General features: G+C 39.2%; 1 protein-coding gene across 13 annotated transcripts in view; it reads right to left on the reverse strand.

The window, feature by feature from the left end:
- Positions 1 to 246: 246 nt before the first annotated feature.
- ENPP2 (ectonucleotide pyrophosphatase/phosphodiesterase 2) overlaps positions 247 to 13,515 on the reverse strand; it is a 109,112-nt gene continuing 95,843 nt past the window's right edge. For all 13 annotated transcript variants that reach the window (XM_068525630.1, XM_068525628.1, XM_068525625.1 and 10 more), the window contains 6 exons: positions 12,960 to 13,096; positions 11,846 to 11,981; positions 11,080 to 11,157; positions 7,773 to 7,905; positions 5,374 to 5,530; positions 247 to 811 (listed from right to left, as the gene is read on the reverse strand). In XM_068525630.1, coding sequence (XP_068381731.1) covers positions 641 to 811; positions 5,374 to 5,530; positions 7,773 to 7,905; positions 11,080 to 11,157; positions 11,846 to 11,981; positions 12,960 to 13,096 — 812 coding nt within the window. In that variant the 3' untranslated portion in view covers positions 247 to 640. The remainder of the gene's footprint in view (positions 812 to 5,373; positions 5,531 to 7,772; positions 7,906 to 11,079; positions 11,158 to 11,845; positions 11,982 to 12,959; positions 13,097 to 13,515) is intronic.

Raw genomic sequence — 13,515 nt, forward strand, 5'->3', positions numbered from 1 at the left:
CTCTGCCCTTCGGATTTCCCATAGATATGTACCTCTTCTATTTCATCCAGGCCACCACAGTTGAATATAAGGATGTCCCTTTTTCTATGTGAACTACATCCAACTAGGAAGAGGGCCCAATACAAGAAATGTATACATTTTATGCATGAAATATACCAGAAGCAAACACTCTAATTTATGTGAAATAAAGACCAAATAAAACCAGAAAAAAACTGAATGTGTGATTTATTATATTTAAGATTGGTCTATAAGGCTTAAATATGTCTGTCATAATTAACAGTAAGTGAATGCAACTTTACAAAATCAGTATTTCAATACAGTACAGGACTAAATGTGGCAACTGTGCATTGAAAAATTGGTATTTCCTCAATGCAAATATCAAATGTGCAGCACCATTTAGAAGCTTCCACTAAAAATGCAAGCTGCAGTAATTATTACAAGCTCTACTCAGAACACAAGACTACAGATATCAAGCGTTAGGGGAAAACAGTGGAGTCATTCAGGCATAATATGTCAGATTTGGTACAGGATTAAAATACTAACATTTTTTTTTTAATGTCCTGGTTTCAAATTAATAAATACAAAAATAATATAAAAATATACACCAGTTGATAAGACTGCACCGCAGAGGATCAGAAAGTTAAATCTCGCTCTCATATGTATGCAGGTATGTCTTTAGTGTCAGAATTTCTGGATAGCTGCGGCTGGTCTTGCGGAAGAAATCCAGACTGGTAAGATGTTCAATGTCCCGCACCCGAGCCGTGTGCATCTTTATAAGCTCTTCTACCCATTTCGACTCATCCTCTGAGCTCTGCAACGGAAAGGGAGTACAGAGTCAGAATTTTCCAAAGGAGTTTCTCTACACGGTCCATTTGCTCCAAGTCCACAAATGACCTCTACATACTCCTGCACCCAAAGCCAAGGCGTGTTATTCCTTCCTGGCCTCCCCGCCTCTCTCCCACAGTGCTGCTGGCAATGGGCCACAGATACTGGCCCTTGGCTGTGAACATTTTCAACAGCAACTAGCTGTACCAAATAAACGAGATGTGTGGTGCGAAACGGCATTTGATGCAATACGTTCTCCTAACATAAATCAATATTGGGAAAACCAAAGGCCCTGGAGAATTCAGTGATTCGTTTCTTTCCCCTGCTGTCAAATTGCAATGAGAAGTACAGAGCATGAGGAATTAGGAATGCTCCTCTGCCTCCCAAGGAAAGGAAAGAGCTTGTGCCCATTGCACAAAATGATGTGTGTGCATTTCTAGTCCTTCAGAAGAATGTGCTAGGTCAACGACATCATCTATTAGATGGCAGTGAATTGATATTTGAATGAGTTCGACTCTAAGCAGCTCAGTTGATACACCTGGCACTTTGGGGCCCAAGAGGCCTGAGTTGGAATCACAACTCTTCCACTTCCTGGCTGTGAGACCTTGCTGAAGCTGCTTGACCTCTCTAGGCCTCAGTTTCTTCATTGGTTCACAAGAATAATAATGCTTACCTCAGCTCCCTGGGAAGGAGGAAGGAGAGGAAGGAAGAAGGGGAAAAAAAAGAGTAAAGTAAGGAAACAACATCACGGGTTTTCCCATGATGGGAAGGAAGGAAATCTCTTTCTGTCTTAACTACTTGCCAAAAATTGCCTCACTGGCACAAATTCGAGATGAAAGACATTTAAATGTCCCACACTAAACAATTTATTTCACATCTAAGTAGAAACAAAAAGGCAGTGCAGATAAAGCAGTACTTTACATTTAAAAAATACCTTCTTTCACTTTTGAGGGAACTTGAGAGAAGGAACGAGACCTGAGAACCTTGAGAATATGGAGAAATGTCTACCTTCGTCAGTAGACATGGGGCAGGAGGGTCTTTGCCAATAATTTTATTCCCAAATGCCCCCGGAATTGCAATGGCTTCCAAAAGTCTTTCTACAAGTCGAAGGGTAGCTGTGCGTCCCAGGGCTGAGAATGTTCAGGCATGCCCTCGCCCAAGTCTTTGACTGCAAGTGGTCTCAATGAACTACCCACCAAAGCCCAAGAACCTGCACTGGGTTTTCTCAGAAAGCTCCAACCCACACGGACCTGGACACGGAGCCCCAGCAGCTTGTGCCAGTGCTAAATATGTACAGGAGGCTGTTGGTTCAGGAAACTGATGCCTGGCCATCCCAGGCAAAATGAAGAAACAGGAAGAAATTGCTTTGCAGGCTGGGGGAAATAAGGATTTTAACCCTCCACGCCCCACCCTCCTAACCCAAGCTAACCAAGATCTCTGCGAGTCATAGGAAAGAACAGGCCTAAATATAACTCTACCCACAACGGTACTGACCAATCCTCAGTGTGACCATATAATTAACGAAGCAGGAGGTCTCCAAATGGGTCGGGACCCCCTCAGAGTAAGCAGAGTAAGCATGAAGTGATATTTTCGGGAGAATTTTCATATTTAACTCATTTATTTGAGTTTTCAATGGTCAGTAAGTCTAATGTTTCCTTTGTAAATGCAGTCATTTGAGTGAGTGGACATGAAGTAAAAAGGTTTTTCCTAATTTAAATAATGGCTAGCTGGGATTATACGAATTTGGGGGAAAATCTGTCTTTTGCTATTTCTTTCCTTGGGAAGTGATTTGCCAATTTCATTTGAGAGGCATTCTCCTCTGGTTCTCACAGGCTAAAATCCAGCCTCCAATTAGTCAAAATACTGGGCTATGTTACACATGAAGAAAATGACTTCTGCCTCTTGCTAGCTAGCAATCCACAGAAGTATTTGCTGCAGGAGACTCTAGTACAAAATGCAAAACTAATAAATGTCGAATAAAAGTTCATGTGCACCAAGAAAGGAAAAGAAAAACTTTAAAAATAAATTTAAAAAATAAATAACTTTACACATTAATGCAAACGAAAGCACAGTCCAGGAACTTGCTTAGTGTTTTTCTTGCTATGGACATTTATCCTTCACCTGCCTTTTCTCCCTGACTTCCTCCCAAGTGAGTTTGTGAATTCAAGTCCCAGAAGTCTTAAGGTGGACTTTAAGGCAAGGACAGGTGTCTACGTAGGCAGGGGGTTCTTCAATAAGAGGCATGCTGGCCTTGAACGCTATAAGAAATACCTCTAAGCTCTGTGCAGAGAGGAAGATGTATGAGGACATCAGTGGATTTCATTTGTCAGCTGTAACATCGGGGTGAATAAAGAACTGCCTCTGAGCTGAGTTCAGAACAATGTTTTACAAACTCCTGCATCACCAAATTCCCCTAATGACAGGGAAACGTGAACATACATCTCCCAGGAATTGAGGTGTCTCTTAAATGGCCTACTTTAAGTCTGAAATGTCTTTGTAGTCTCTGCCTTATCTTAAACACGTATGGCAATTTTGAATTTAACTCCATAAAATATGTGTTTAGTGTTTTGCAAAAACTTTACCTCCCCACAACAAGATTTTAGTAAAACTGAAGTTCAAAAAAGTACATCATGTTATCCAGAGGCATTACATCCCTCTGGTACACCATTACCTAGTCTCGTGGGCTGTGAACAATCAAAATTGAGAAAGTCAAGCCAATAAATTGAGGACAGCTTCTCTCTCACTTGAAGTTCCCTTGCTTCTCCACCTCCCATCCAATTATTTCTAAGATCTTATTTATCCTTCCAGTACAATATTGCTGCCTTCCACCTTCCTTTAGAAATTTCCGAGACCACACCCAGTTCAAGTTCTGTTCCCTCAATCCTAGGAATCTTGCCAAAACGTTTGAGGACCATGCTTGATCCCCTCCAATTCAAATTTATCTCCCCAAAACAGAGTCTACAATGTTGCTTTTATGCCTAAACATTTTCTGTGGTTATCTAATGTCTGTGCAATGAGAAAAAAGTCTTAAGGCCCCAAGCTTCCACTATAGAAATCTGGTAAGTTTGAAAAAAGATGGGCTTTTGGAATCAGAGGCCTTGAATCTAAAGTTCTACTTTTCTACTGACTAACGAGTAACCATGTTACACACTTTTTCTTTATGAGCTACAGGTTTCTCAAGAGTTAATAAAAGGGGAGGGGGAGGAGCTCATATATACCTGCCTAATAGGGTAATGAGATGATTAGAAGTAATGAATGAGAGGACCTGCACAGTACTTGGATAGTAACATGGACTCAATCAATGGTAACTACTACTACTATGGCCGCTATGACTACTACCACGACTACTTTTATTTTAAATCTGATTCCATGCAAACTTTAAAACCTTATCTCCCACTATGATCCTCATTTCCAATATTCTAGCCAACTTAATTAGCTTTTTCAGCCATATTTCAACTTTCAATTTTTTGTCTGCATCTGTTATTTTGGTTTGGATGGGCATAGCTTCAATCTTCACCTGTAATTGAAGCCATAGCCCCAAAGCTGCCTTGTCCATGAAGCTGAAAATCTCTGTTGAAGCTATTCCTAAGGGTCTTTGCCTTTTAGTGAAGCAATTTCTGTGCTTGTTTCATTTACTTTCCCCCTTGAAGGCTGCCTGCCGTGTGACTTTGTTAAACACACCATCATTTTTCCCAGGGTACCTTACATAATTAAGGAATTTGAGTACTGCTTTTTGACTAAAAATCTTCCTCTGTAGATTTTATCTCCTATTCTATTATATAAACAAAAGCATAGAGACAATTACTTCTAAAATCAACCTTGGAGCACAGGATTTCCATCATATTAAAGAAACCTGGAGTAATCATGTGATTTGTCTCCGAGTGCAGCATTAGTACAGAGCCAGGAGCACAGAGCATGGATCCTGTCTGCCTTCCTGAGGCTTTTTCGCCATGCCGTCCTCCTTTCACGTTGGAATAAGTGAATCAAGAGTCATCTGTGCTATTTAAGAACGGGGTGACCTGTTACATCTGCCCTCATAACTAGTAGCAAATGAAACTCTGATTTGTAAAGTATATATTCCTGTGTGTGTGTCTTTTTAAAAAAGTTTTTATTAATGAAATTTTCAAACATCCACAAAAGTAGAGCGAATGATATAATGAGCTCCTGAGAACTCTTCCCTCATTTCAGTAATTACCAAAATTGTGTTACTTTTCACTTTTTACAAAATATCTATGTCTTTTGCAAAATGGAAAACATGTGGGCACTTCTATCATTTGCCAAAATCAAACACAGAAATAGAACAACATTAAATGCACACACATCCCACACACCCCTATGCTGAAAAATAAAAAGCCATTAGAGCACAAAGTTCCCAAGTGTTATGCAACGTTTCCTTTGGGTCCTTTCTAAAGACCCAATTTGTACACCCATTTGTGTAGTGCAAATGTTTTATGATAAGTATGTCCTAGTTCAAGGGTGGGAATATAAACTAAGACACAAAGATGAATTCTGTCAGCAAATCCTAAAGGACACTGTTCTTGAACTCACATTGCAGCTTTCATCATTGTCCGGTCTGTGAGGAAGGATGAACGAGGAGACGGAGAGGGGGCCGTCACACTTGTCGGCGGGCTGGGTGAAATCCAGGCAGCTGGTGAGGATGATGTAGTAGTGGGTTGGAACAGGAATGGAACTGCCTTCCACGTACCTGAGACAGGAAGGCAAAATCAAACTATAGCCGAGGTCGTAGCTTTCTTTTTTAAATGGTGGCCAGTGAATATTGCCCAAGTCACTAAAGTTAAATTTCACTCAGTGGAGTCATTTTTCACTTACAGGTGTTAACCCACTTCTAGATCTTTGAATATCATGTTTTCAATGCCTGGAATCTCCTCTTTCTCTCAACCTGGTAGAGTGAAAAAGATACTCCAGACAAAGAATACAGCTTGAACCAATTCTCAGAGGCGGGACATAATGCATAGGTCAATGGAGTAGAAATGTAAGTCTGGAAGAGTCAGTAAAAGCCAAAGTAAGGGGGGTTCTGAGTGCCAAAGTTGTCGAGTTTGGGCATTATTTTTCAGGCAGTAATGCTCCACTGAAGGTTTCTGTGCTAGGAAGTGCTATTATGAGATCCATGTTTCAGGAAAATAACTTTCATAGACTTGTATAAAATGGACCGGAAGCAGGAAACACAGGAGCTAGGAGAGTGATAGCTCTTCAAGCCACAGTGAGATCCTGAACTTGGTACAGTTGGTACAGAGAATTCATTTACTAAAGAAAATTCTAAGAACTGAGTGCTACTGATGAGTTACAAAAGTATAAAAAAATATTTTGAGTAGAGCATAGTATAGAAATTCATAATTCCTTACCTGGTTTTCTATTATCTTAATTTTAATCATTTCAAAATATTGAAATTATGATTGAACTAACAATAAAATTTGGGCTGCAAACTATGACAATAATCAGCAATAAAATAAATGTACAAGTAGGATAAAATTTCTCTTATGGATGACTGGAAAGGGGGTAGGATAACACCTATTTTATTAGTTATATATATGAAAAAGATTAGCATTTTGTGTCTGTCTGTCAATCACAATGAAACCCTCTCATATTTTGTGTTGCTCTCTAATTGTTTCATGCATGTATAAAATTAAATGAAGAGGGCTTCCCTGGTGGCGCAGTGGTTGAGAATCTGCCTGCTAATGCAGGGGACATGGGTTCGAGCCCTGGTCTGGGAGGATCCCACATGCCGCGGAGCAACTAGGCCCGTGAGCCACAATTACTGAGCCTGCGTGTCTGGAGCCTGTGCTCTGCAACAAGAGAGGCCGCGATAGTGAGAGGCCCGCACACCGCGATGAAGAGTGGCCCCCACTTGCCACAACTAGAGAAAGCCCTCGCACAGAAACGAAGACTCAACACAGCCATAAAATAAATAAATAAATAAATAAATAAATAAATAAATAAATAAATAAATAAAGAGGATGCATTTCAAATTAAAAAAAAAAAAAAAAAATGAAGAGGGCTTCCCTGGTGGCGCAGTGGTTAAGAATCCGCCTGCCAATGCAGGGGACACGGGTTGGAGCCCTGGTCCGGGAAGATCCCACATGCCGCAGAGCAACTAAGCCCGTGCACCACAACTACTGAGCCTGTGCTCTAGAGCCCGCAAGCCACAACTACTGAGCCCGCGAGCCACAACTACTGAAGCCCGCGTGCCTAGAGCCTGTGCTCTGCAACAAGAGAAGGCACTACAATGAGAAGCCCTCACACCGAAACGAAGAGTAGCTCCTGCTTGCCACAACTAGAGAAAGCCTGCATGCAGCAACGAAGACCCAACGCAGCCAAAAGTAAAATAAAAAAAAATTAAAAAAAAGAGTTCTTCAAATATTAGGTATATCAGCTCCTTAAAAAAAAAAATTAAATGATGACCTATTATGAATTTGTTGTATTTATATCTTCTTACTTTCTCCACCAGACTGTAAGTTCCATATGAACAGAGTATGCCTCATCCTTTTATATCCCTAATAGCACCACAGAGAAGGATAGAAATGAGATTTGACCAAAGTTTATACGTAATTTCCTACTGAAATGTACTGACTCAGAAAACCTAAGGAATTCTAAAAGTCCCCCCCAAATAGTGAACACAAGTGAAAATTATCATCTTCCCACTAAAGAGTTGTTGAAGAATAAAGTTAAAAAAATTTCTAATCTTTTGATACATTTTCTTTCATGAAAATGAAAAGTGCATTTATTTACCACAAATCCTAATTCCTTTCCAACCACCAATGCCTCATTTAATCACAGGTCCAAAAGAACTGAAGAAATCACAAGGAGATTCAAAGAGCAACAGGTTTAAGAGGTACCAGCTCTTCTCTAGTACGTGAATATTTGAAAAATATTCTTGAGTGAGATCTTGGAATTTAAAAGCACACGTTGTGTGGAAATGAAAAGCTTACTGTTTGATTTTGTCTTGTGTGTCATGTAAGCCATCGTAGTCATAGTCAAAAATTGGTCCACTTATCACATTAACTCCATTTCTTTCTGAAGCATATTTCTTCACCAGAACTCTTTGGAAATAATTCCAGACTCCTGTACAAAAACAAAATCAGTTCTCCATGAACAAAACTCCTTGCTTTGGCCAAATTCTCTCTCGGATGCATTAAACAAGCCAAATGTCACAAGCCAAGAGACAGTAGAGCTGTTGTGATTCTTAAGAGCAATCCATCCTAAAGCATTAGCTGTGGGTGTGTCATTTATGAACCGGCCAAGAGAAAGATATGGAGACAATGGTAGAGGAGTTTAACATAGCCCAACCAGTCAGGGAAGGATTTGCAGGTGAAGTGGTTACTGGGCTGAGATCTGAAGGACAAGTGGGTGTTTCTGAGGCAAAGAGGTGGAGACAACATTCCAGGCAGAGAGAATAGTATGTGCAACAGGGGAAGTATGGTGTTTGTGGGAAATTGAAAAAAGGCTTTAATCTACTTTCTCTTCTTTCATACGTCGTAGATAGGCTAATTCCCAAGTTTATGTCTCTAGCCCTAACCTTTCCAGGCAACTCCAGACATGTTATCCAACCAGCCATCTCATGGTGCATTTGAATACCTAATAATCATATCTAACAAAAAATTATCCAAACAGAATTCTTGATTTTTCTTCCACTCCTGCTCCAACTCTTGGCTTCTCCATCATAGCCAGTGGCACTCGCACTCACCCTGATGTTCAGGTCAAAATCTTAGGATTCATCCCTGACTTCTCTCCTTACTTCATATGCATGTGAACAGTCCTGTTAGTGCTACCTCCAAAATACATCCCAGTCTTCCAAATCTGACCACTCCTCACAATTTTCACTGCATCCACCCTGGTCTAAGTCACTATCCTCTTTGCAATGAACTACCACAAAAGACTACTTGGCACCTTGGGAGAAACTCTTCCTTCCCTGTAGCCCATTCTCTCTAGAGTAGCCAGATGGATCCTTTTACACTATAAATCAGATTGTATCACATTTCCACAACACCCATCTCTAACACTCCAGATGATTTCTCACTGTAATTAGAATAAAATCCCAACTTTCCACCATGGTCCTTGCCTCCCTCCATGACTTTTCTTCCTATTCCTTTCCCCCTCAGGTACATGCCTTTCTTCCTGTCCCCCTACTCGCTAAACTTGTTTCAGAGTACGATTTTGCATATGCTTTTCCCTTTATCTGGAAAACACGTCCCCTGACTAGGCATGCCTTGTTTCTCCTCCACTATTCATTTCTCACTTTCATGGTCATCCTCTAGAGAAGATTTCCTTGACCTCGCTAGCTCCAATTTACACGATGGTCAATCACAGGGGAAGGAGAGGGGCAGAATGGAAAAGGGAAAAGGCAAAAGAAGGGAATAACAGAAGAGGACAGGAAAGGCAAACCAAAGAAGTTGGCTCTAACATGTTAGATTTAACTTACCATGCTCTATTCTACATGGGGGTTTTGAGGTTCAGGCTGTTATCATTTCTTACCTCCCCTTATTAAAAATTGCTTGGGCATTTTTCCCATGGTGCTTCAACTGCTGATTCTCTATTCGAAGTGAGAAAGACAGAGCAGCCCACCAGAGCCAAAATACCATGGATAATTATTTGCAATAAAGAAAGGAGGACAGTGGGGAAGAAGTTCAAATGTTAACTTAAGCATAAAAATTGGAGCGGCATAGAGGCAAAGAAATAACAATGAGAACAGTCAAAAGGCCAAACCCGCAGAAATGTGGCATGTGAAAAACACCATTCCCCTAGTGAAGAAGAACAGCGGGCCCTCTGTGAAAGGCCTTTGGCCACACCAGCCTCAGGGTGGTACCGTGTGCTTCCTTTATTGCTGCTTGGTCAAAAAGGCATCAGTAAAGGATAAAGAAATCCAGGAAACCCTGATTTGTGGAAATTCAATGAAGCTGCATTCCATGTAATATTAGGACAAATGGATCTACGTGGGTTTGTGAAACATTTCTCAACTGGGGCTGAGAAGAAACCAGGAAGCCTCCTTTTAAAAGCATACTTTAATTTTTCACTCATATGCAAGAGATTCTACCTTTGAATAAGCCTTTATTTACTAGCTTAGGACATCAAATAAACATTTTTTTTTCTCTAAACCGTGTTGGCCATTTCACCAATGTCAAGTTGAGGAGGCCCAGCCCTGTAGATGACATTCCACCATCTCGTGTCCTATTTTGAGACTTTATTTCAGCCCTGAGAGTCATGTAACACAGCCCAATACTCCTTTAGAAAGTGGAGTTATGTAGAAGTGTTTCCTTTTCCTACCTTTCCTATAAGCATATATGTCTGCTCACTGTAAATAAACTAAAGGGAGGTCAAAGCTACTCTATAATGCTTTCTCTGTCTTTGAATACATGGATGGTTGGATGGATGGAGGGATGCATGGGTGGATGGAAGATGGATGGATGGGCAAATGAATGAATTCTTTGTTAGCAGAAATAGAAAATGGACTGTTTTTGTCATTGGACAGTTAAGTTACAAATCCATATAAGCCATAGAAGTCATGCAATCAAATCTCATAATTTTATAAATGAGAGGCTAAATGGCATTTCTATGATCACATAGCCAGTGTTCACACTCCAGAGACCAGAACTCAGTTTTGGGGCTGGGGCTCACTGTGCCTATACCATTCATTTCATCACTATCATCCACAAATATTTATGTCATATACAAAGAAATTATGAGTGTATATAATTTGCACAGCCCTAAAACCAACTGAACTTAATTCTCTGATGATTCAGAAGAACTTTTAAGCTCTTGCTGGTTTTCAGGGTCAATATTCAGAATACTTCACCATCCCCCTAAAGGAAGAAGGTGTTAGTGGCTTTTACTGTAACATTCTATAAATAAATACAGATGCTGTTAAATGTCAGGTAGCCTCCAAAATACAGAGAAGACTCTTTTAAACCACTGAGCATTGAAATAGGGAGAACACTGGATTAGAAGGAAAGCACAAACTTGGTTTAGCTCAGCTTCTGCCATTCATGACCTGGGTCACTTCTTGTGACTTCAATTTCTTAATTATAAACAAGGGATAAAAAAACCTGCCAAGCTCCCTCACAGATTCATATTTTGGCTTAGCAGTAGAGAATTTACATTAAAGTTCTTCAAAAATTATAAAGGCTAAACACATGAAAGGTATTATTATTGAAATGAATAGAGAGGTAGGAAAGGTAAGTGGTAAATTTAGAAACATTTCTTTCCACAAATAATAGTCTACTAGGTAAATATCAGACTTACGTTTGAAAGCAGGATACATTGGAACCATATTGGTTACAAGGAATGCATCATATTTAGCTTCTGGTAAAGAGCTCAGATCTAAACATTGGGAAAACAAATAGTGCCCATTACATAATAAAATCGACATCAATAAAAAAAAGGAATCTTCTAAAATGGTCCAAACAGCATGAAATGCATGGATCTACTCTTTTATTCCTACTTATCCCGCTCTTTATATATCATTTCCTACTTCCCTTCCCACTCAATCTCTTTTCTTCACGCAATAGTTCTCCTTAAAAAATTTTTTATGATTCTTTTTCTTCCTACTTAGTCTTGGGTCTACTAAGTATTTTGTAAAAGAATTCCTTGATTTTACTAGCATAATTTGGACTTTTAAAAAAATGTCATCAAGGTAATGAGAGAGAATTAAAGGGCTTCATGTATTCTTAAGAGATCACCTCTATAGTATTATTTAAAAGATTTATGTCAATAATTTCCTATTTCACTTTCAGATGCTCATTTAATGATGTCAGGTGACACACAGAATATTCCCTTGCATTTTAGAATTCCCTGGGAACAGGATTTTTGAAAGCTGGTCTCTTTTCTGGCTGCTTTTGGAAGGCTCCCAGAGAAGTTCATCTCCTCAATCTCTTGAGTACCCCTCTGGTTTTTAGGTTTTTTAGAAAACCTAAAAACCACTGAAATCCTAAATACCAAGTTGCACACGCCAGACTCCACAAAATAACATCCCTCTAGAATGGTCAGATCCTGCTATTCTGTAACTTACAAGGAGGAAAGAGGAATCCATAGGACATCTGTTTATCATTTTTGTAGGCCAAACAGCTCTGACTGAAACTCGGAGAAACACGGACATCAGGCCGGACGCAATTGGTCAGGTGTTCAGGGATGCCAGAGACCTCAGCCTGTATGGTAGTCACAGGTAGTCAGCAATGCCATGGCAGAGACAACACCAAACCAACAGGGAAATACTGAAGCCAGATTGTTTGGTTCCAAACAGCCAGAATCAAAACCCCATTAGCTTTCACTATAGCTCATATTCTGATATTGACTCTTTTTTCTTTTTTAAGGACCTCAGTTTTAAATGTACTAAGCTAGTAATTTTTTAACTCTTATTTTTTTAGTAGCAGGACTCTCTTATCAGTCTTAGGTAAAACAATAATACGTAAGGCAGAAATCTCACTGTTGATATAATGAATGACATTCCACAGAAGACAGCTTAAAAAATAATATTCTGAGAAATAATATAGACATATCTCCTATTTTTTAAAAAAAGACTATATATGTATTGTATGTGCCTGAGTACAAATTAATAAGAAGCTGTGTTTGGGGCAGTAGAAGTAGTCATTTGTATTCAGAGTTTAAAAACATACTTCAACTGCCAAATGAATTTTTCTAATTCCTGATATAAACTTTCCTACCTCATCTTTACCAAAACTGAAACCCCAACGTAAAACCTTCATTAAAAAAGAACAGGATGTTGATAGTGGGGCAGGCTATACATGTGTGGAGCCGTGGGCATATGGGAAATTTCTGTCCCTTCCATTCAGTTTTGCTGTGAACCTAAAACTGCTCTAGAAAGTAAAGTCTATTAAAACAAATGGCCAGATACTGGTGGCTTCTGTAGCTAGTGGGCCATGACAAGCAGAGTAAAAAAAACTAAAAGAATTAGTATGCTATGCTATTTCACCTATTACCATGAAGTTTTTAGAACATTGCAGAAAGTCTAATTCAAAATATTTTACAACAGATCCAATATAGGATTTCTTTCATCAGGAAAACTTAAAATCTTTTCTAAGACAATTCTGTTCCGCAAACAATCATTATATTAAGGCAAGGAGCGTAATGACATGAAGAACATGAAACCCAGTTTTCTCAATGACCTGTTTGGAAACAGTGTACGATGTCCAGAGTGGCATTAGGAATATTTCACTATAACTGCTTTCAAAGTCAGTGTGATATAAGATATCATATCTAGTCCGATAAAGCACTGCAGGCCGTCCATAGAGGAGGTGTCTCTCTAGGAAAGAAAAAAATAAACTGTCTTAAACACATATTAAACTGTACATCAAATGTTAAAGAAATATTGGAAGGGAGTCAAATTGTCCACAATTTGCTTGCTTACTTATTAATAATGTAGCTCCTTCTCCTTAATTTAATCAGGTTAGTTTTCCTAACACTTCTGTGGTTTATTTGATCACCTAAACGTGGGTCAAGGCTTACAGATATCAAAACTGTAATGTAAATACCATATTTATTTTAATGGTTTTTTTTCAGTTATAAAGAATTTCAATCTGTATGGGAGAGAAAATTATTTATTAAATTTTGAAATGATTCAGCTGACTGGGAAGTCAAGACAATTAGATTTTATAGAATTAATTCATTTGACCCTGGGAAGGCTCATCAAATTAACCAATGATTTAATTAAGAGGAAGGTAC

Source organism: Eschrichtius robustus, chromosome 17 (assembly GCF_028021215.1).
Source record: "Eschrichtius robustus isolate mEscRob2 chromosome 17, mEscRob2.pri, whole genome shotgun sequence".
In the NCBI taxonomy this organism is placed as follows: domain Eukaryota; kingdom Metazoa; phylum Chordata; class Mammalia; order Artiodactyla; family Eschrichtiidae; genus Eschrichtius; species Eschrichtius robustus.